The sequence below is a fragment of the Mizuhopecten yessoensis genome, unplaced genomic scaffold (assembly GCF_002113885.1).
Source record: "Mizuhopecten yessoensis strain PY_sf001 unplaced genomic scaffold, ASM211388v2 scaffold10991, whole genome shotgun sequence".
Taxonomy (NCBI): domain Eukaryota; kingdom Metazoa; phylum Mollusca; class Bivalvia; order Pectinida; family Pectinidae; genus Mizuhopecten; species Mizuhopecten yessoensis.
Genome location: NW_018408824.1, coordinates 7,805 through 33,919, shown reverse-complemented (window position 1 = coordinate 33,919; position 26,115 = coordinate 7,805). Strand labels below are relative to the sequence as shown.

Genomic DNA, 26,115 nt, shown 5'->3' with positions numbered 1-26,115 from the left:
AGAGCGATGGTATGTTGGAATCAGAGCGATGGTATGATGGAATCAGAGCGATGTTATGATAGAATCAGAGCGATGTACAATGGAATCAGAGCGATGGTATGATTGAATCAGAGCGATGGTATGATGAATCAGAGCGATGGTATGATGGAATTAGTGCGCTGTTATGATGGAATTAAACCGATGTTATGATGGAATTAGAGCGATTGTATGATGGAATTAGAGCGATGTATGATGGAATCAGAGCGATGCTATGATGGAATCAGAGCGATGGTATGATTGAAGCAGAGCGATGGTATGATTGAATCAGAGCGATGGTATGATGGAATTAGAGCGATGTATTATGGAATCAGAGCGATGGTATGATGGAATTAGAGCGATTTATGATGGAATCAGAGCGATGGTACGATGGAATTAGAGCGATGTTATGATGGAATTAGTGCGCTGTTATGATGGAATTAAACCGATGTTATGATGGAATTAGAGCGATGGTATGATGGAATTAGAGCGATTTATGATGGAATCAGAGCGATGGTATGATGGAATTAGTGCGCTGTTATGATGGAATTAAACCGATGTTATGATGGAATTAGAGCGATGGTATGATGGAATCAGAGCGATGTTATGATGGAATCAGAGCGATGTATAATGGAATAAGAACGATGGTATGATTGAATCAGAGCGATGGTATGATTGAATCAGAGCGATAGTATGATTGAATCAGAGCGATGGTATGATGGAATTAGAGCGATGTTATGATGGAATTAGAGCGATGGTATGATGGAATCAGAGCAATGGTATGATGGAATCAGGGCGATGGTATGATGGAATTAGAGCGATGTTATGATGGAATCAGAGCGATGGTATGATGGAATCAGAGCGATGTTATGATGGAATTAGAGCGATGTTATGATGGAATCAGAGCGATGGTATGATGGAATTCGAGCGATGGTATGATGGAATTAGAGCGCTGTTATGAAATAATCAGAGTGATGTTATGATGAAATTAGAGCGATGGTACATGTATGATGGAATCAGAGCGATGTTATGATGGAATTAGAGCGATGTTATGATGGAATCAGAGCGATGTTGTGATGGAATCAGAGCGATGGTATGATGGAATCAGAGCCAGAGCGATGGTATGATGGAATTAGAGCGCTGTTATGATGGAATCAGAGCGATGTATGATGGAATCAGAGCGATGGTATGATGGAATCAGAGCGATGGTATGATGGAATTAGAGCGATGTTATGATGGAATCAGAGCGATGGTATGATGGAATCAGAGCGATGGTATGATGGAATCAGAGCGATGGTATGATGGAATTAGAGCGATGTTATGATGGAATCAGAGCGATGGTATGATGGAATCAGAGCGATGGTATGATGGAATCAGAGCGATGGTATGATGGAATTAGAGCGATGTTATGATGGAATCAGAGCGATGGTATGATGGAATCAGAGCGATGGTATGATGGAATCAGAGCGATGGTATGATGGAATTAGAGCGATGTTATGATGGAATCAGAGCGATGGTATGATGGAATCAGAGCGATGGTATGATGGAATCAGAGCGATGGTATGATGGAATTAGAGCGATGTTATGATGGAATCAGAGCGATGGTATGATGGAATCAGAGCGATGGTATGATGGAATCAGAGCGATGGTATGATGGAATTAGAGCGATGTTATGATGGAATCAGAGCGATGGTATGATGGAATCAGAGCGATGGTATGATGGAATCAGAGCGATGGTATGATGGAATTAGAGCGATGTTATGATGGAATCAGAGCGATGGTATGATGGAATCAGAGCGATGGTATGATGGAATCAGAGCGATGGTATGATGGAATTAGAGCGATGTTATGATGGAATCAGAGCGATGGTATGATGGAATCAGAGCGATGGTATGATGGAATCAGAGCGATGGTATGATGGAATTAGAGCGATGTTATGATGGAATCAGAGCGATGGTATGATGGAATCAGAGCGATGGTATGATGGAATCAGAGCGATGGTATGATGGAATTAGAGCGATGTTATGATGGAATCAGAGCGATGGTATGATGGAATCAGAGCGATGGTATGATGGAATCAGAGCGATGGTATGATGGAATTAGAGCGATGTTATGATGGAATCAGAGCGATGGTATGATGGAATCAGAGCGATGGTATGATGGAATCAGAGCGATGGTATGATGGAATTAGAGCGATGTTATGATGGAATCAGAGCGATGGTATGATGGAATCAGAGCGATGGTATGATGGAATCAGAGCGATGGTATGATGGAATTAGAGCGATGTTATGATGGAATCAGAGCGATGGTATGATGGAATCAGAGCGATGGTATGATGGAATCAGAGCGATGGTATGATGGAATTAGAGCGATGTTATGATGGAATCAGAGCGATGGTATGATGGAATCAGAGCGATGGTATGATGGAATCAGAGCGATGGTATGATGGAATTAGAGCGATGTTATGATGGAATCAGAGCGATGGTATGATGGAATCAGAGCGATGGTATGATGGAATCAGAGCGATGGTATGATGGAATTAGAGCGATGTTATGATGGAATCAGAGCGATGGTATGATGGAATCAGAGCGATGTTATGATGGAATTAGAGCGATGTTATGATGGAATCAGAGCGATGGTATGATGGAATCAGAGCGATGGTATGATGGAATCAGAGCGATGGTATGATGGAATTAGAGCGATGTTATGATGGAATCAGAGCGATGGTATGATGGAATCAGAGCGATGGTATGATGGAATCAGAGCGATGGTATGATGGAATCAGAGCGATGGTATGATGGAATCAGAGCGATGTTATGATGGAATCAGAGCGATGGTATGATGGAATCAGAGCGATGTTATGATGGAATTAGAGCGATGTTATGATGGAATCAGAGCGATGGTATGATGGAATCAGAGCGATGGTATGATGGAATCAGAGCGATGGTATGATGGAATTAGAGCGATGTTATGATGGAATCAGAGCGATGGTATGATGGAATCAGAGCGATGGTATGATGGAATCAGAGCGATGGTATGATGGAATTAGAGCGATGTTATGATGGAATCAGAGCGATGGTATGATGGAATCAGAGCGATGGTATGATGGAATCAGAGCGATGGTATGATGGAATTAGAGCGATGTTATGATGGAATCAGAGCGATGGTATGATGGAATCAGAGCGATGGTATGATGGAATCAGAGCGATGGTATGATGGAATTAGAGCGATGTTATGATGGAATCAGAGCGATGGTATGATGGAATCAGAGCGATGGTATGATGGAATCAGAGCGATGGTATGATGGAATTAGAGCGATGTTATGATGGAATCAGAGCGATGGTATGATGGAATCAGAGCGATGGTATGATGGAATCAGAGCGATGGTATGATGGAATTAGAGCGATGTTATGATGGAATCAGAGCGATGGTATGATGGAATCAGAGCGATGGTATGATGGAATCAGAGCGATGGTATGATGGAATTAGAGCGATGTTATGATGGAATCAGAGCGATGGTATGATGGAATCAGAGCGATGGTATGATGGAATCAGAGCGATGTTATGATGGAATCAGAGCGATGTTATGATGGAATCAGAGCGATGGTATGATGGAATCAGAGCGATGGTATGATGGAATCAGAGCGATGTTATGATGGAATCAGAGCGATGGTATGATGGAATCAGAGCGATGGTATGATGGAATCAGAGCGATGTTATGATGGAATCAGAGCGATGGTATGATGGAATCAGAGCGATGGTATGATGGAATCAGAGCGATGTTATGATGGAATCAGAGCGATGGTATGATGGAATCAGAGCGATGGTATGATGGAATCAGAGCGATGTTATGATGGAATCAGAGCGATGGTATGATGGAATCAGAGCGATGGTATGATGGAATCAGAGCGATGTTATGATGGAATCAGAGCGATGGTATGATGGAATCAGAGCGATGGTATGATGGAATCAGAGCGATGTTATGATGGAATCAGAGCGATGGTATGATGGAATCAGAGCGATGGTATGATGGAATCAGAGCGATGTTATGATGGAATCAGAGCGATGGTATGATGGAATCAGAGCGATGGTATGATGGAATCAGAGCGATGTTATGATGGAATCAGAGCGATGGTATGATGGAATCAGAGCGATGGTATGATGGAATCAGAGCGATGTTATGATGGAATCAGAGCGATGGTATGATGGAATCAGAGCGATGGTATGATGGAATCAGAGCGATGTTATGATGGAATCAGAGCGATGGTATGATGGAATCAGAGCGATGTTATGATGGAATCAGAGCGATGTTATGATGGAATCAGAGCGATGGTATGATGGAATCAGAGCGATGGTATGATGGAATCAGAGCGATGTTATGATGGAATCAGAGCGATGTTATGATGGAATTAGAGCGATGTTATGAAGGAATCAGAGCGATGTTATGATGGAATCAGAGCGATGGTATGATGGAATTAGAGCGATGGTATGATGGAATTAGAGCGTTGTTATGAAATAATCAGAGCGATGTTATGATGGAATAAGAGCGATGGTATGATGGAATCAGAGCGATGTTATGATGGAATTACAGCGATGCTATGATGGAATTAGAGCGATGTTATGATGGAATCAGAGGGATGGTATGATGGAATCAGAGCGTATGATGGAATTAGAGCGTTGTTATGAAAGAATCAGAGCGATGTTATGATGGAATAAGAGCGATGTTATGATGGAATTACAGCGATGCTATGATGGAATTAGAGCGATGTTTTGATGGAATTAGAGCGACGCTATGATGGAATCAGAGCGATGTTATGAGGGAATTAGAGCGATGTTATGATGGAATTACAGCGATGCTATGATGGAATTAGAGCGATGTTATGATGGAATTAGAGCGATGGTATGATGGAATTAGAGCGATGGTATGATGGAATTAGAGTGCTGTTATGAAATAATCAGAACGATGTTATGATGGAATTAGAGGGATGGTATGATGGAATCAGAGCGATGGTATGATGGAATTAGAGCGATGTTATGATGGAATCAGAGCGATGTTATGATGGAATTATAGCGATGTTATGATGGAATCAGAGCGATGTGTGATGGAATCAGAGCGATGTTATGATGGAATCAGATCGATGTTATGATGGAATTAGAGCGATGTTTTGATGGAATTAGAGCGACGTTATGATGGAATCAGAGCGATGTTATGATGGAATAAGAGCGATGTTATGATGGAATCAGAGTGATGTGTGATGGAATCAGAGCGATGTTATGATGGAATCAGAGCGATGTTATGATGGAATCAGAGCGATGTTATGATGGAATTAGAGCGATGTTATGATGGAATTAGAGCGATGTTATGATGGAATTAGAGCGATGTTATGATGGAATTAGAGCGATGTTATGATGGAATTAGAGCGATGTTATGATGGAATTAGAGCGATGTTATGATGGAATTAGAGCGATGTTATGATGGAATTAGAGCGATGTTATGATGGAATTAGAGCGATGTTATGATGGAATTAGAGCGATGTTATGATGGAATTAGAGCGATGTTATGATGGAATTAGAGCGATGTTATGATGGAATTAGAGCGATGTTATGATGGAATTAGAGCGCTGTTATGATGGAATTAGAGCGATGTTATGATGTAATAGCGATGTGTTATGATGGAGTTAGAGCGATGTTATAATAAAATTAGATTTGATGAAGGTTCAGCAATATGATGATGACGTTTGAACAATGTACTGAGCATTGAGCGATGTGATAAAGATTCAGCGATGTGATGAAGATTGAGCGAAGTAATGAAGATTGAGCGATGGGATGATGAATAAAACATGGGCAATTGTGATTATGATGATGTATTAGCAACTTGAGGATAATTATGTATTAGTGATGTGATTATGACGATGTAATAACGATGTGAGGATGATGATGTAATAGCGATGTGATTATGATGATGTAAAAGCGATGTGATTAAGATGGTGTAATAGCGATGTAATTATGATGGTGTACTAGCGATGTGATTATGATGATGTAATAGCGGTGTGATTATGATGTTGTACTAGCGATGTGATTATGATGATGTACTAGCGATTTGAGGATGATGATGTTATAGCGACAGCAGCTGTATCAGAAAAATAACTCACTACGCCACAGCAGCTGAATCAGTAATACAACTCACTACGCCACAGCAGCTGTATCAAGTAAAACAACTCACTACGCCAAAGCAGCTGAATCAGTAAAACAACTCACTACGCCACAGCAGCTGTATAAGTAATACAACTCACTACGCCACAGCAGCTGAACAGTAAAACAACTCACTACGCCACAGCAGCTGAGTCAGTAAAACAACTCACTACGCCACAGCAGCTGACTCAGTAAAACAACTCACTACGCCACAGCAGCGGAATCAGTAAAACAACTCACTACGCCACAGCAGCTGAATCAGTAAAGCAACTCACTACGCCACAGCAGCTGAATCAGTTAAATCAGCTGTCAGAAATCACAATGACGTTTCGCAAAATACACGGAGCAATTATATATTAACATATTTATATCTAAAATGTTTAAGCGATATTATGATGAAATTAAACCGATGTGATGAAGAAGCTAGAGCAATGTGATGATGAAAATAGAGCGACTTGATGAAGATTTAACGATGTGATAAAAGAGAGTTATGGTGACGGTCATGTGATGTGATGAAGGCAGATAGAAGTGATAAAGGTAACTGTATGGGAACCGATCGCAAAATAACGTAATCGTTAAATAGAAAATGCACTCCGTCAGCAGAGTCAGGGCGTGCAGGAAAACAATGCATTGAAAATGTCTAAATATCCATGCATTAGCTTGCGTCGAGTAAGTTAATTTCCGGAGACTTATAGAGAATAAATTTGAAATGACATTTAACACCGCATAATACTGTTAACACTACAGCAGTAAGTGTTATACACCGTGATCGGATGACAAACACTTCCCTAAAAGTGCAGATTTTAATTATGGATACTGGCAGAAGTGTTAGGAAACAATTATTGGTAAATAAAATTAATGCAATACTAACACTCCTGCCTACTTAATGTTCGCAAGCAATTCTTCGCACATTTAACATTGGGTTGGCACTAATACCATTAAAACAGTTTAATTATTTGATGCCAAGTTCTGCTCGTGTGTTTCTGAGTTTGTTTTACTAGTTCAGTGTAGGAGTAGTTTAGTGAAGGAATAGGTTAGAAGGAAAGAGATGAAAGGAGACCAGTTAGGGATAGGAGGTTGGTGGTAGAAAATGTTAAAGAAGGAAGAATGTTTAGAAAGTTATGAACATTCCAAGTTAAAGTATTTATGTGAAATGAGTATTGTTTGTTCCCCTTATTCCTGAATGCTTGTAGCACCAACATTATAAAACAATAAAAACAATAGTTCTGTTCCTTAATCAATCAGTTAATAGATTATCATGTGAGAGGATTTTGGGAGGAGAACCATCACCAATCCAGCACATTAGCTAGTATATTCTCATGTGAGAGGATTGTGGGAGGAGAACCATCATTAATCCAGCACATTAGCTAGTATATTCTCATGTGAGAGGATTGTGGGAGTGAGCCATCACTAATCAAGCACATCAGTTAGTAGATTCTCATGTGAGAGGATTGTGGGAGGAGAACCATCACTAATCCAGCACATTAGCTAGTATATTCTCATGTGAGAGGATTGTGGGAAGAGAACCATCAAAAATACAGCACATTAGCTAGGATATTCTCATGTGAGAGGATTGTGAGAGGAGAACCATAACTAATCCAGCACATCAGCTAGTAGATTCTCATGTGAGACGATTGTGGTAGGGAACCATCATTAATCCAGCACATCAGTTAGTAGATTATCATGTGAGAGGATTGTGGGAGGAGAACCATCACTAATCCAGCACATCAGCTAGTAGATTCTCATGTGAGAGGATTGTGGTAGGGAACCATCATTAATCCAGCACATCAGTTAGTAGATTCTCTTGTGAGAGGATTGTGGGAGGAGAATCATCATTAATCCAGCACATCAGTTAGTAGATTATCATGTGAGAGGATTGTGGGAGGAGAACCATCATTAATCCAGCACATCAGTTAGTAGATTATCATGTGAGAGGTTTGTGGGAGGAGAACCATCACTAATTCAGCACATCAGCTAGTAGATTATCATGTGAGAGGATTGTGGTAGAAGAACCATCATATTCACAATATGCTTTATGTTATGGGGCGTGTGTTTAGTAAACACTACACATACACAGTATACCGCTTGCTCTAGCTTGTGTGTTTTATAACCATTATATATATAGCAGGTACTGTATGTTACTACTTGCGTGTTTTATAACCATTGTATATATAGCAGGTACTGTATGCTACTACTTGCGTGTTTTATAACTATTATATATATAGCTGGTACTGTATGCTACTACTTGCGTGTTTTATAACCATTATATATATAACAGGTAGTGTATGTTACTACTTGTGTTAATAGGGTGGTCAACGGTTAACTAGTTAACTGATTACTAGTACGAAAGACCCCGAACCGGTTACCAAAATCAATAACCGAAAAGTCGAACATTTATTTACCCCCTGTGGAGATCCATGGTTTTATGTATCTGGCTTAGACCTACAAATTATCTATACCTGATACCAACATTGGATATTTTAGTAATGTTTAGCCAGACCGTTTAGTCTTATCGTTTACAAATTTCCATACGACATAAATGAATCGATAAAAAGAGAATAAACAAAAACATAAGCAAAATCACCGACAAGGACAACAATTATGCGTTTAATCAAATTGTTTTACATAAAATATTGATCTGTCTTTATACTGGTTCATTGGAAGCCTTATATAATGAAGAGCTGAGGTTTGGATACATGCACTGCCGACAGAATGTCTTCCATATTGTATACTGTGGCGAATTCTTCAGTCCGGTCGTGTTATTTAGACATGAAGTTAGGTATTTGTTATTCATGAGTAGGTGCGTTACTTGTACGGTATTCGGCAGGCCTGTACCAACATCACCATCTGTCAATCAACTGTGGCAGAACTTACAATGGAATCCAAATCTCGGTGATTTTGTTTTGTTCTTGAAATCGACATCTTGTTCACAAATAACTTTACAGAATGCCTAACATTAATAGATACATGTAACATTAATTTTGAATAACATAGGTTTCGGAACAGAGAAATTACTACAATTACATATCTACACAGGTTTTTGGAATAGATAAGGTTACTAAATATATAGGTGAGGGGCTATACAGGTTTAACAACTTCACAAGTTACGGAATTGACAGGTAAGATATAATTATATTCACGAGTTAAAATATATCTGCATCGTAGCTTATTTGGATAATAATAATAAACCAATGGAAAATCTACGGTAGTTGATCACTTAGTTTGGTTGCCTGCTCTCTTGAACAAAGAAATAGGCGCTTTAATACAAACACCCATCAGATATCTCACACATGAGGGATTGTTGTTTGTGGTTCGGCTTCTAGATGCACAGGCTGTTTACAGAGATGAATTCTAGGCAAATCGATGTTGCTAACTTTGACACAAAAGTCACCACGTGGATTTACCGGATAGCAAACCAATTCAGGAAATCGTATATTCTATTCCCACCAGCTTTCCACCAGATTTCAGAATGAATTCATGGATAGTACAGTGGATACCGGGGATTGTCAGCGTCCAAACATCCTCCTCGGAGCGATATGTTTAGCGTTGTACATGTTACATTATTGTCTGATATTGAAATATTAAGTTTATCAGTCATGGAGACAATCACAGTGTAAAATTTGCCGTTTTCATGCACATCATCCAGACAAGTAATCAAGTCATACATTTACCTAGCCAGAAAATAGATGGATCAAAATCCCGAATCTACCTTATTAATTATTCATGCAATTTACATATTGCTACGGAAGACGTGCGCGTTCGACTGACTCACTTTTACGTTTTCGTTGCCAGTGGTATTCGATCTCTTCGGTCAGTCAGATTCCTATGGTATACTTGCTTTAATAGTCTATTTCAATTCCAAGTTTCTACCTAGAATATGCTTGAACATCTCAGACTTTGACAGCAGCACAATAATCGTTTGCATCAGTTAGTCTAATGATATAATTATGAAGCTAAACATGGCATTTGATAAAATTGATGAAAGAAGATGGCCTCCAAACGCCCGTTAACCCATCAGTTATTTCGGGAAGTAAAATCTTCCAAATTTACGAGAGGTTACTGAATGCGACACATATCTAATATTCTAATATAGCGCACACGTACGTTAGCTAAACCCTAAACCTAACCCTAATATGGCGCGCACGTACGTTAACTTTATGAATCCAAAGTTAAGCCTTTCTTTAAAGCAGATTGTGTGGTTCAATTGTTCAAAGAATAGACATATTCAAATGAAGTGTATCTGTGAGTGAATATTTATCCAGTAAGCTTATTTATGAAGCATTTGGAATTTTTTAGAAATAGAATGTACATGCACACGGTCGATTACAAATATATGTGCCACTTTAAATTTCCTGTTAAAGTAAGATCAAATAATTTGAAAAAAACACCGAAATGTGACAAAACCGTTTTTCGAGCTGAGAGTTAATGGAACTAGGACAGATTAGCAACAGAGGAACATTTACATGGAGACCCATGGAAAAGTACAAGAAAAATATAGCCAGGTGGTCTGGAAGGATGAGCGTAATAAATTACGCTTACCCTGTCGAAAAATCCAAGGGTATCAATGTAAATATTTCCTTTGTTCCTATTTTACCATATTTCATCAATGTAAATATTTCCTATGTTCATATTTTACCATATCTCATCAATGATAATATTTCCTATGTTCCTATTTTACCATATTTCATCAATGTAAATGTTTCATCGATTTTTGGTAGAGTTATGGTTTTGTTGATACTTCGGTATTCTCTAGGTGTTTTGTTAGTTATCACTTAACCAAGTTGAAATAGATTGGGTATGTTCGTCGATGAAGCACACAGTGAAACTCTAATAAATGAAACACACAAATATACAAATGTAGTAGTCCGCAAAACAGTGATAATTAATTTTTGGGGGTGATATTTTTGATGCAATGATTGAAGCCGTAAATTCATTATAGTTCGGGGGTATTCTAGAGAGCCTTTTCCCCGGAGAAACTGTAGAATGAAATATGCGAAGTTGGATAGGTGGCGGCAATTATATTTTATCTTAATGTTGAATACCCCTGAACCTCCATGGCAGTTTGCGGTTTTATGCATTTAATAAACATACACGATACATCTACTGATACGGAATTTAAATAAGCGTCTTTTAATTTAAATCTAAAATAATTCAAAAATGTAATATCATCACTGAACTTTGATGAAGGGTCAGACTTACAGTCTAAATACATTACACAGCATTGCAGGTAAACATGAGGCGCGTTAACTGCTCAATTAAATCACACGTCGGTAATATTTGTTGATCTTTTTGTTTAATTAGAGTTAGTGCGGCGTGCGCTAATCTCCAACACTTGACGTAACATCCGGTAGCTATGCCATTCTTTATCAATCAGAAAGTAGTCAACGCAGCGCGTTTTTGTTATACGATATTTTCATGTTTCGGCCATCCGGTGCATTCACTTTTCTGCCCGTCCTTTTCTTGCTCTTTATCAATACTTACAAAATACCGCAATGTCTTCTCTGATAGCATCTGACGAAAACCAAACTTTTCTATATGAAGTTTAAAAAGCTGACAGAATGGTCTTAATAACGTATGAACGTTGTTTTGACATTTGAGAGATCCCATTTTTTTTTTTAAATTTTATGAAAGCTTGTTATATACTATGACTTATTGTTATATCTGACTAGACACCTCAATGTTCTATATAGCATCTTATGGGTTACAAATATACTAACGATACTCCTCATGTGATAATACTTCTTCAGTGTTATTTGTGTTGCAGGAATGGACAGATGAGCGCCTCAAGTGGGACCCCCGAGATTACAATGGATTGGTAGTGTTACGTATTCCATGTGAAAAAATATGGCTCCCTGATATCGTCCTTTATAACAGGTATGCAATCCTATTGCTACGAAACAGATCGGTACATAATGTAGTGTTATCATATACATCTGAACACGGGGCTATCATAACAAAACAAGGTTCCATGCATGACCAGTTATGGCATGGTCCATATACATCGCATCTAAAAGTAATGTTATGGAATTTTAACAGTGTTTTATATTTCTAAGTTTCCAAATTCTAGGGAATGTTATTTATGTATTATTCTGCAAAGTCGGTGATGCCCCTATGTCAACACGAGTCCCGTTTGTTAAGGGCAAGTAAATTAACGTTATAGTCGGCCATGCATTCCCTTTTTACTGCTATCATAATATACAATGATATTCCAAGTTTCCAAGTAATAGGAAAACATGTCATACAGTTTTGATATAGATAGCGAGTTAGGGTTAGTGTTAGTGTTAGGGTTAGGGTTAGGGTTAGGTTTTTGTATATTTTAAGGGGGTAACACTATACAATTGATGTCAAACTTCTGGGAAATTCTCCAAGGGGGATCAGCAAAAGAGCTACATATTGGGCAGAAGTCATGTAGGATATTAATGCCAGTTATATAAATATAGTCTGTGTATCATATGTATTCCATATTTCAGTGCGGACGACTTCACATCCGGGTACATGCAGAGTAAAGCCATGGTCAACTGCAATGGAACGGTGTTCTGGCCGCCTCCTGCAAAATTCAGGAGCTCGTGCAAAATAGACATTACTTATTTTCCATTTGATGATCAAACTTGTAAAATGAAGTTTGGTTCGTGGACGTATGATGGTTTTCAAGTCGACCTCACAAACAGGTCAGCGGCGGTCGATCTTTCAAACTACGTGTATAGTGGTGAATGGGAACTCTTGGATATACGGGTAGTTCGAAACGAAGTTTTTTACCCATGTTGCATAGAACCTTTCCCGGATGTGACGTTTACTGTGATTATGCGCAGAAGAACTCTGTATTATTTGTTCAATATTATATTCCCGTGTTTGTGGTTGACCATCCTGAGTTTATTGGGATTCTGGCTTCCTCCTGATTCTGGAGAAAAGATTACACTCGGAATTACTGTTTTACTGGCTTTCTCTGTATTCATGCTTCTGATAGCAGAAAATATGCCAGCTACATCGGAATTCGTACCGCTTATAGGTGAGTGGACATCTTTTATTTTTATCTTGATATTTTATAATTTCTTTTGATATACATGTATTAATTTCTGTAAATCTGAGAATTTAACAGACAGGTAATAATGGTGTTTCATTAAAATGCCAGATAGTTGTATTTTAACACGATATGTTTATGTTCATTATTTAATTTGAACAACATGTAGATATGCCACCTTCACTCCTGTATACCATACATTTAAGTGTGTCCGAGTCGGTGCAGGCATCAGGGAAGGTAGTGTACGTCTAAACAAATGGACTTGAAACAAAATATGGTGGAGAGTCACGGTAGTCGTTTCATGGCAAACGACAACGTGGTTTTCGAGTGAGTCATCACACATAGATTAAAACGTGGTTTTCGAGTGAGTCGTCACACATAGATTAAAAAGTCGTTTTCGAGTGAGTCGTCACACATAGATTTAAACATGGTTTTCGAGTGAGTCATCACACATAGATTAAAACGTGGTTTTCGAGTGAGTCGTCACACATAGATTAAAACGTGGTTTTCGAGTGAGTCATCACACATAGATTAAAACGTGGTTTTCGAGTGAGTCATCACACATAGATTAAAACGTGGTTTTCGAGTGAGTCATCACACATAGATTAAAACGTGGTTTTCGAGTGAGTCATCACACATAGATTAAAACGTGGTTTTCGAGTGAGTCATCACACATAGATTAAAACGTGGTTTTCGAGTGAGTCATCACACATAGATTAAAACGTGGTTTTCGAGTGAGTCATCACACATAGATTAAAACGTGGTTTTCGAGTGAGTCATCACACATAGATTAAAACGTGGTTTTCGAGTGAGTCATCACACATAGATTAAAACGTGGTTTTCGAGTGAGTCATCACACATAGATTAAAACGTGGTTTTCGAGTGAGTCATCACACATAGATTAAAACGTGGTTTTCGAGTGAGTCATCACACATAGATTAAAACGTGGTGTTCGAGTGAGTCATCACACATAGATTAAAACGTGGTTTTCGAGTGAGTCATCACACATAGATTAAAACGTGGTTTTCGAGTGAGTCATCACACATAGATTAAAACGTGGTTTTCGAGTGAGTCATCACACATAGATTAAAACGTGGTTTTCGAGTGAGTCATCACACATAGATTAAAACGTGGTTTTCGAGTGAGTCATCACACATAGATTAAAACGTGGTTTTCGAGTGAGTCATCACACATAGATTAAAACGTGGTTTTCGAGTGAGTCATCACACATAGATTAAAACGTGGTTTTCGAGTGAGTCATCACACATAGATTAAAACGTGGTTTTCGAGTGAGTCATCACACATAGATTAAAACGTGGTTTTCGAGTGAGTCATCACACATAGATTAAAACGTGGTTTTCGAGTGAGTCATCACACATAGATTAAAACGTGGTTTTCGAGTGAGTCGTCACACATAGATTAAAACGTGGTTTTCGAGTGAGTCATCACACATAGATTAAAACGTGGTTTTCGAGTGAGTCATCACACATAGATTAAAACGTGGTTTTCGAGTGAGTCATCACACATAGATTAAAACGTGGTTTTCGAGTGAGTCATCACACATAGATTAAAACGTGGTTTTCGAGTGAGTCATCACACATAGATTAAAACGTGGTTTTCGAGTGAGTCATCACACATAGATTAAAACGTGGTTTTCGAGTGAGTCATCACACATAGATTAAAACGTGGTTTTCGAGTGAGTCATCACACATAGATTAAAACGTGGTTTTCGAGTGAGTCATCACACATAGATTAAAACGTGGTTTTCGAGTGAGTCATCACACATAGATTAAAACGTGGTTTTCGAGTGAGTCGTCACACATAGATTAAAACGTGGTTTTCGAGTGAGTCATCACACATAGATTAAAACGTGGTTTTCGAGTGAGTCGTCACACATAGATTAAAACGTGGTTTTCGAGTGAGTCGTCACACATAGATTAAAACGTGGTTTTCGAGTGAGTCGTCACACATAGATTAAAACGTGGTTTTCGAGTGAGTCGTCACACATAGATTAAAACGTGGTTTTCGAGTGAGTCGTCACACATAGATTAAAACGTGGTTTTCGAGTGAGTCGTCACACATAGATTAAAACGTGGTTTTCGAGTGAGTCGTCACACATAGATTAAAACGTGGTTTTCGAGTGAGTCGTCACACATAGATTAAAACGTGGTTTTCGAGTGAGTCGTCACACATAGATTAAAACGTGGTATTCGAGTGAGTCGTCACACATAGATTAAAACGTCGTGTTCGAGTGAGTCGTCACACATAGATTAACACGTCGTGTTCGAGTGAGTCGTCACACAGAGATTAAAACGTGGTTTTCGAGTGAGTCGTCACACATAGATTAAAACGTGGTTTTCGAGTGAGTCGTCACACATAGATTAAAACGTGGTTTTCGAGTGAGTCGTCACACAGAGATTAACACGTCGTGTTCGAGTGAGTCGTCACACATAGATTACAACTCTACGCACGTCTTATGATGGTGTTTTTAAATGAGTGCTGCAGAAGACGACTAAATAAGCAAACCAAGTTTCAGGTGACAGCAGAGCACTATGCATGCATTAGATTCCATGCGATATGATAAAGACACCTCGTTTGTCAGCGTTCGCTTGGTAGACCGCTTCATATAATGAAAGCATTGAATCAATCACTGAAGTGACTAGAAGTGGTAAAGTGGTGTTACGTTATAACGGTTCATTGACAACATACATTAAAAGGGCAACGACCGACAGCTAGATCTGCGGAATGTATCGGCATTGCACGATATGATTAGAATGTTATATGGTATGTGCGCAAAGATATGCATTTATATTTCGTCATCATTCCGGTTCCATGTTAATATTATCTTATACCAATAACTGCCTTCGCCTGATCTATATTTTGAAAATAGCAGATTTTATTCGTTAGGGGTAGGGGTTGTAAAATACACTTGGTTTATAAAATGTCGAGCATTGCTCAGAAAGATCGCTAACCGGTCCCACTGCCCAACAACTATAGGAACATGTACATTCTTACTTTTTATTTTAGAACAGATATCAAATGTGTTTTGTAAAAAGGTAAACATGTTTCAAACATACCGCAGCAAAGTCCAAATCACTTTTCACCAGAGAGATACATTTTTTTGATGTCCAGTCAGGATGATTTAGCAGAATATTCGAAATTTTATTTGTCAATGTCAGTTTCATGAATTTAATTTTAATGTTCAGTCTAGAATATTTTCGGTCTTCTTCGAGACGTAGAAATTTATTTTGAGAAGCAATCATTTTTTCGGTAAAAACCCCCCAACATGTCCTTAATCTATTGAAATGAAATTACGCCAAATCTTTATGTGAGGTCTTGGCCAAACTATATTCTTATCGAGCGATTGACGCTAGTTGAATGGACTCGATCATATAGCGATAAATTAGCTTACAAACTGTCAGAAATGGATCTCACTGCTTTAATGATAACGCGTCGCCAAAGACTTGACGCGAAAAATATATCTCTCTACGTTCTCTCCAATGGAGCCAAATTAGTTTAGATTACAAAAGTCATTACCAAAATCCAAACAAATTGGTCTAATATCTACGATTTGTACAACCAAACCTAAATGACGCCAAACGTCATAATGAGTTGCATTTCCGTAAAAGATATTTTATTGGATCCTACTTCGTTAAAATGGGTTTTTACTGATTAACACTATAGAACGCCATTCGGCAGTAACGTATGGAATGCCTTCTAACTGACACTATCAATAATTGACAGTAAGTAACGGAACCCCTCGATATCAACATTGTTTACAGCCTAATGACTCAAACCCTAACAACAAAGCAACTCCACTCATCAAAACATTTGGCAGACAATATGTTCGATAACCTATTACCGTTTGGTTGTCATCCACTGTGAAGGAAAAGCGAAGCTTCAGTGTATTTAAATTTGAACAGAATGAAGAATGACGGCTGGGAGTGTATATGTGTAGAGGATATTCAAGATTAATTAAATAACGTACTTTTATCCTAATTCCATTAACTCAGCACCATTACGAGAGAGAAATAAATAAGAACATTTCACTATTAATGATGCGTCATGTACGGTATTTGATTTCTGGCAACTTGATTTTGCATATCGACATAGTATGTTATATTGCGATAATCGCCAGAAACTTGTAGTAGTGAGACACTGGTGGAAAAGGGGACGGCAACAGCATAGAAAGGAGACACGTTTCGTGTACAATTCAAACCCATTTAGCATATATTTGTGTGAAATTTGATAATCTTGATAAGCAAGAAAACGATATGATAACGCTAATCATTCGAACGTAGTTCCTCATAGATTCCGTTTTTGCTCATTCGTGAATTCATGTCAAGAATATTTGAGATAAAAATAAAAAATAAAATGAAATGCTGTGATCCCCTGAACGTTTGTGCAGAAGCCGGTTCAATATATAGCGAAGGAGTGATGACGCCGTTAAACTGAGAATAATGCACAATGTCGTCACATTTACAAAGGTCAGCAAGCGGCTTGAAATGAACATTTTTTTCAAAAACATAACGGCCCTCATTTGAGTACTTATATTTAAGCAATCACGCAGTTTACGAAGGATGACCATACAATTAGTAGAATCATGTTATTTTGCAGTCGCATTGCTTTTTTTTCAAACACACGATTAATGTCGAATTGTCATTTCTAAATACTGTAATATCGGAATGGCGCATCGATTTACAGACCAGATAACGATAAGTAGATTTTTATTAGGAAGAAGACGTGAGACGGCGTATGCAGATACAAAATTGTAATCTTGTCAACGCTCCTGGTGGGAGTCTTACGGAACTCTGTCAGGAAGTTGAAAGAGTTTCTCACCACCTGTCAGATACACGTAGTCTACAGGTCCTGCACGCGCATAATGACGCATGTAATCACTTCCGCCGATATCAGAGACCTCCCTTTGACTTGCAAAGTGACACATGTAAAACTATATTTCTTTTTGTGTTGTAACAAGCCATCCTGTTGCAAAAATACTTAAAACTTAAAATGCTGTGCAATGTTGAAATCGCTAGATTTAAAAATAATCATTCAAATACAAACTGCTTTACAATATTGAAATCGCTTGTTCTAAACAAACATCTTACAAATACAAACTGCTTTACAATTTTGAAATCGCTTGTTCTAAACAAAAATCCTACAAATACAAAATACTTTACAATATTGATATCGCTTGTTCTAAACAAAACTCTTACAAATACAAACTGCTTTACAATATTGAAATCGCTTTTTCTAAACAAAAATCTTACAAAAACAAACTACTTTACAATATTGAAATCGCTTGTTCTAAGCAAAAATCCTACAAATACAAACTGCTTTACAATATTGAAATCGCCTTTTCTAAACAAAAATCTTACAAATACAAACTACTTTACAATATTGAAATCGCTTGTTCTAAACAAAAATCCTACAAATACAAAATACTTTACAATATTGATATCGCTTGTTCTAAACAAAACTCTCAAGTCTCAAAATTTCTCAAGCTATATTTATTTTTTATATTATTTGGACGTGTTGAGGCCATGATATGTTCTGTGTGTATTGAAAGTGTGTCCCTTTTATCTCCGTGTATTGATACGAAGCTCCATTGCCACGCTGACTTGTCGCTGTGTTATAGTCACCTATATTATGTAAACATTGTATCCTATTTAATGTTCGTGTGTAGACGCTGTAGAATGCTGACTTGTCGCTGTGTTATAGTCACCTATATTATGTAAACATTGTATCCTATTTAATGTTCGTGTGTAGACGCTGTAGAATGCTGACTTGTCGCTGTGTTATAGTCACCTATATTATGTAAACATTGTATCCTATTTAATGTTCGTGTGTAGACGCTGTAGAATGCTGACTTGTCGCTGTGTTATAGTCACCTATATTATGTAAACATTGTATCCTATTTAATGTTCGTGTGTAGACGCTGTAGAATGCTGACTTGTCGCTGTGTTATAGTCACCTATATTATGTAAACATTGTATCCTATTTAATGTTCGTGTGTAGACGCTGTAGAATGCTGACTTGTCGCTGTGTTATAGTCACCTATATTATGTAAACATTGTATCCTATTTAATGTTCGTGTGTAGACGCTGTAGAATGCTGACTTGTCGCTGTGTTATAGTCACCTATATTATGTAAACATTGTATCCTATTTAATGTTCGTGTGTAGACGCTGTAGAATGCTGACTTGTCGCTGTGTTATAGTCACCTATATTATGTAAACATTGTATCCTATTTAATGTTCGTGTGTAGACGCTGTAGAATGCTGACTTGTCGCTGTGTTATAGTCACCTATATTATGTAAACATTGTATCCTATTTAATGTTCGTGTGTAGACGCTGTAGAATGCTGACTTGTCGCTGTGTTATAGTCACCTATATTATGTAAACATTGTATCCTATTTAATGTTCGTGTGTAGACGCTGTAGAATGCTGACTTGTCGCTGTGTTATAGTCACCTATATTATGTAAACATTGTATCCTATTTAATGTTCGTGTGTAGACGCTGTAGAATGCTGACTTGTCGCTGTGTTATAGTCACCTATATTATGTAAACATTGTATCCTATTTAATGTTCGTGTGTAGACGCTGTAGAATGCTGACTTGTCGCTGTGTTATAGTCACCTATATTATGTAAACATTGTATCCTATTTAATGTTCGTGTGTAGACGCTGTAGAATGCTGACTTGTCGCTGTGTTATAGTCACCTATATTATGTAAACATTGTATCCTATTTAATGTTCGTGTGTAGACGCTGTAGAATGCTGACTTGTCGCTGTGTTATAGTCACCTATATTATGTAAACATTGTATCCTATTTAATGTTCGTGTGTAGACGCTGTAGAATGCTGACTTGTCGCTGTGTTATAGTCACCTATATTATGTAAACATTGTATCCTATTTAATGTTCGTGTGTAGACGCTGTAGAATGCTGACTTGTCGCTGTGTTATAGTCACCTATATTATGTAAACATTGTATCCTATTTAATGTTCGTGTGTAGACGCTGTAGAATGCTGACTTGTCGCTGTGTTATAGTCACCTATATTATGTAAACATTGTATCCTATTTAATGTTCGTGTGTAGACGCTGTAGAATGCTGACTTGTCGCTGTGTTATAGTCACCTATATTATGTAAACATTGTATCCTATTTAATGTTCGTGTGTAGACGCTGTAGAATGCTGACTTGTCGCTGTGTTATAGTCACCTATATTATGTAAACATTGTATCCTATTTAATGTTCGTGTGTAGACGCTGTAGAATGCTGACTTGTCGCTGTGTTATAGTCACCTATATTATGTAAACATTGTATCCTATTTAATGTTCGTGTGTAGACGCTGTAGAATGCTGACTTGTCGCTGTGTTATAGTCACCTATATTATGTAAACATTGTATCCTATTTAATGTTCGTGTGTAGACGCTGTAGAATGCTGACTTGTCGCTGTGTTATAGTCACCTATATTATGTAAACATTGTATCCTATTTAATGTTCGTGTGTAGACGCTGTAGAATGCTGACTTGTCGCTGTGTTATAGTCACCTATATTATGTAAACATTGTATCCTATTTAATGTTCGTGTGTAGACGCTGTAGAATGCTGACTTGTCGCTGTGTTATAGTCACCTATATTATGTAAACATTGTATCCTATTTAATGTTCGTGTGTAGACGCTGTAGAATGCTGACTTGTCGCTGTGTTATAGTCACCTATATTATGTAAACATTGTATCCTATTTAATGTTCGTGTGTAGACGCTGTAGAATGCTGACTTGTCGCTGTGTTATAGTCACCTATATTATGTAAACATTGTATCCTATTTAATGTTCGTGTGTAGACGCTGTAGAATGCTGACTTGTCGCTGTGTTATAGTCACCTATATTATGTAAACATTGTATCCTATTTAATGTTCGTGTGTAGACGCTGTAGAATGCTGACTTGTCGCTGTGTTATAGTCACCTATATTATGTAAACATTGTATCCTATTTAATGTTCGTGTGTAGACGCTGTAGAATGCTGACTTGTCGCTGTGTTATAGTCACCTATATTATGTAAACATTGTATCCTATTTAATGTTCGTGTGTAGACGCTGTAGAATGCTGACTTGTCGCTGTGTTATAGTCACCTATATTATGTAAACATTGTATCCTATTTAATGTTCGTGTGTAGACGCTGTAGAATGCTGACTTGTCGCTGTGTTATAGTCACCTATATTATGTAAACATTGTATCCTATTTAATGTTCGTGTGTAGACGCTGTAGAATGCTGACTTGTCGCTGTGTTATAGTCACCTATATTATGTAAACATTGTATCCTATTTAATGTTCGTGTGTAGACGCTGTAGAATGCTGACTTGTCGCTGTGTTATACAAATGTAGTCACCTATATTATGTTAACATTGTATCCTATTTAATGTTTGTGTGTAGACGCTGTAGAATATGTTGTTATTGTGTTCTGATGCTCTTAAAGGTTTTTCCGAGGTCTTGAGGTTGTGGTACATTTCTACAAAAAGACCATTTATGTAGTTACTTTATCTTCTTTCCAATCTTTGATGTATTTTAGATTTCAAAATGCCTTTCAACCCTCGTCCGTATTTTTATAGATATACCTGTTGGCACATAAACCTATTCATGAAAGATAAATAAAACATTCAACACTAAAATAAATCAGAGCTCTTAAGAAGATAAAACAACTCTCCCTATTTTATTTCCTAATCAAAAAACACGTCTCGTTGGATCAGAAGCAATCACAAACGTTCAATCTGATAAACAGAGGTGTTGAAAGATTCGTACAAAGATGGTATTGATGATGTAAAAATACCGTCGCGCACAAGGTTAACCTTGAACTGGTTTAAAGTTTAATCTTTTTTTGCATAAAAACAGTCCTTCGAAAACACAAGATTTCCTTTTTCTTTCTCTTTGATGTTAAAGATAGCATGATTAACAACACCAAAAAAGAACCAGACTTTACGCTGGGCCCCCTCTATATCCGGATACATGACGCTGGTTCCCCTCTATACCCGGATACATGACGCTGGTCCCCCTCTATATCCGGATACATGACGCTGGCCCCCCTCTATACCCGGATACATGACGCTGATCCCTCTCTATACTCGGAAACATGACGCTGGTCCTTCCTTATACTCGGAAACATGACGCTGCCCCCCCCCCCCCCCCCCCCCCATATCCGGATACATGACAATGGTTCCCCTCTATACCCGGATACATGACGCTTGTCTCTTTCTATACTCGGATACATGACGCTGGTCCCCTTCTATACCTGGATACATGACGCTGGTCTCCCTCTAAACCCGGACAAATGACGTTGGTCCCCCTCTATACCCGGATACATGACACTTGCCACCCTCTATACCCGGATACATGACGCTGCCCCTCTATACCCGGATACATGACACTGGTCCCCCTTCTATACCCGAATACATGACAATGGTCCCCTTCTATACCCGAATACATGACAATGGTCCCCCTCTATACCCGGATACATGACAATGGTCCCCCTTCTATACCCGAATACATGACAATGGTCCCCTTCTATACCCGAATACATGACAATGGTCCCCCTCTATACCCGGAAACACGACAATGGTCCCCCTCTATACCCGGATACATGACACTGGTCCCCCTTCTATACCCGAATACATGACACTGGTCCCCCTCTATACCCGTAAACACGACAATTGTCACCTTTTATACCTGGATAAATGACGCCGATCTCCCTGTATACCCGAATACACGAGTCTGGCCCCGTCTGTACCCGAATACATGACGGTGGTCCCCCTTTATACCCGGATACATGACAATGGCCCTCCTCTTGTCTGTGGAGTGCGCATGCGCTAGAGAGAGGAGGTCCATCGATCTCGAGTGCAAAATTTGCTCGTATTTTATAGTTTAAGGTCATTATTTAATCACCAAACTGCATTTTTCAATCATATTTAGTCATAATATGGATAATATGTTGATATTATAGGATGAAATCTACTGTAGGCGTAAATTTTCAGTAAGTGACTGAAAACTGGTCATTGGGTGGGGGTAGGAACGGGCGAATAGTCTTAAAATACGACAAGCCGTCCTTTAGTCAAGTCGTCCGTAGGGGTTTTTTCGACGGGAAAGAGCTGGGCGAAAAGTCTTGCAATAGGTCAAGTCAAGTCCACCGAAAGTCAAGTCAAGTCGTCCGTAGCATGATCATGTGTCTGGTAAAGTTCTTTGTAATCGCGTCATTGCTTGGTCTGTTGTGTCACACAAATACCAATGCAGACCCTTGTATCAATTCGTCCAACGTCTCTTTCCGAGACTGGCACTTAGAAAACAAGTGCTTGACCAAAACCATTGATTGGAATAGTGTTGTGCCTCATGAAATAACATCAAAGTGTTACCTTCATATAGAAACGAATGTAAATCATGAGTGTCATCATCCCCTGTACCTGTTTACAGACTTAACCATCTCTGACAAAAAAATCAAATGACCCTGGCTATGACCATATGCTGTACAAATTGTTTAAGCCCATGAAATCTATACCAAAATTAAAGTCATGGAGAGCCCTGTATTTCTATTGGCCTTAGTCATACTAAACTCCAATGACGTCGAAATCAATCCTGGCCCAAAAAACAACAGTACCAAGTATATGTGTGGTACTTGTGACAGTACTATTAACTGGAACCATAGGGGTATCATTTGCGAGACATGTAATCAGTGGTACCACATAAACTGTCAAAACGTACACACAGAAACATTTGAAGATCTGAATGTTAGCGATGTAAGCTGGCATTGTATTGTTTGTAATCACCCAAGTTACAGCCAAATTTTGCTCGACCTAAATGGTATCAATACATCAAACCCCTATGACACCCTGTCTCTTATTGGTGATTTGGGTACAGATACCAACATCAGTAATTGTGTACTCCAACACAAACCAATCCATTCTTCGACTCCTGTTAGAAAGAACACAGGTCCGCACAAAAGACATAAACAAAAACCACTGCGAATTGTTAACATCAACTTCCAGTCGATTCGAAATAAACAACATCTTCTTGAAAATGTCTTGGATAGCACTGCGCCTGATATAGTGATTGGGACTGAAACCTGGCTTAAACCGAGCATAAAATCAGCCGAAATCTTCCCTTCGGGCTTTAAGATCTACCGAAATGACAGAAAAAAGTCAGACACTGATAAAGATGGTGGTGGTGTACTGATCGCTATAAAAGACCACCTCATCAGCGAAGAAGTACATGATCTGACACCAAACAAGGCCAGTGAATCTATATGGGGCAAAGTGAATGTAATCGGGAGTAAAACACTCTATATCTGCCCCTTCTACCATCCCAAAACATCTGACGAAAACAGTATGAGATTGTTTAGCTATTCCATCAAAGAAGCCACCAAAATTAATAATGCAGCCCATATCATAGGTGGCGACTTCAATCTCCCGGGCTGGGACTGGAAAAATAAAGTCCTCAAACCCAAAACAAATCATGAAAAAATACACTATGATTTTGCCAACTTACTGGATGACACGGCACTCACCCAGCTAATCGATCAACCCACCAGAAATGAAAAATATCCCTGATCTCCTCATTACAAATTTCCCAAACCAAATAATTCGAACAGAAATTGTCCCTGGTCTCTCTGACCACGACATAGTCTATGCAGAGTTGAACCTTATCCCACAAAAAAATATTCAAAAACAAAGATACATCCCAGTATATAAAAACTCAAACTGGAATTCAATTTAAGCTGAGCTTATCAACGTGTACAACTGTATGACAGAAAATAGCGCGTGGGACGTAAACAAAATATGGGGGCATTTCAAAATTGAATTGTCTATACTCATGAAAGAACATTTCCCCCACAAGATAGTTAAGACAAAACCCAGCCTACCTTGGGTTACCCCCGACATAAAGAAACTTATCAGGAGAAGAAATAGATTGTACAGACGATCAAATCAGGAGACACTGAAATAAAAAATAAGTATAAAAACCTGAAACATCATGTACAGAGAAAACTTCGAACATCTTACTTTAATTTAATTTAATTGAATTTAATTGAAAAATAATGGACGCAGGCCGAAAGCCTCTAAGTCCATATCACAAAACATAGTATAAAAATATTATATTGTCACTGGTTAACATATATAAACTTTCCCAAAAGAGTTATTTTAAAAGTCATTATCAGTAATTATTGTAAATAGTGTCCTTCAGATGGTTATCCAACAGGATCTCAAAGTCCTTCGTGGTTTCTGCATTTACAACCGATTCCGGTAGACCGTTCCAGATATCAACTACCCTAACCGTGAACGAGTTTTTCCTTAGCTCTGTACTACATCGTTGTTTATACAGCTTAAATGTATGTCCTCGTGTTCTTTCGTTATTATCGTAGACATATGTCTGACGTGACTTTCTCATCAAACTTCCTCTTCACAATCTTGAAAACGTTAATCAAATCACCTCTAGTCCTTCGGTGTTTTAGTGTCGGTAGTTTTATTTTTCTAAACGTTCTTCGTAGGAGATTTCTTTAAATCCAGGTAGAAGATTAGTGGCTCTCCGTTGTACATTCTCTATCATCAAGTTTATACGGACTCCACGCACTGGCTGCGTATTCTAGATGCGGTCTTACCAGAGCCTTAAAAAACTGTCTAAAAATCGATTCGTCCAAAAAAGTAAATGATCTTCTAATAATCCCGAGTACTGAATTAGCTTTATTTATTGAGTTTTGAATGCTGGTCCGAAAGTCCAGGTTTGCATCCACCGTTACTCCTAAATCTTTTTCACTGTTGATTTTGTCAAGTACGACTTCTCCAGTTTTGCTCGCGAGATGGTATGTTCTATTATTGTTTGGCGATCCTTTAACCTGAAGAACCTTGCATTTA

General features: G+C 38.4%; 1 protein-coding gene across 1 annotated transcript in view; it reads left to right on the top strand.

Annotated features, from left to right (window-relative positions):
- The window catches only part of LOC110464471 (acetylcholine receptor subunit alpha-like), a 106,568-nt gene extending 81,752 nt beyond the window's left edge, over positions 1 to 24,816 (top strand). Inside the window, exons 3-5 of the mRNA XM_021519708.1 lie at positions 11,972 to 12,081; positions 12,678 to 13,217; positions 24,300 to 24,816. Of these exons, the coding sequence (XP_021375383.1) occupies positions 11,972 to 12,081; positions 12,678 to 13,217; positions 24,300 to 24,816 (1,167 nt within the window). The remainder of the gene's footprint in view (positions 1 to 11,971; positions 12,082 to 12,677; positions 13,218 to 24,299) is intronic.
- Positions 24,817 to 26,115: the final 1,299 nt, after the last annotated feature.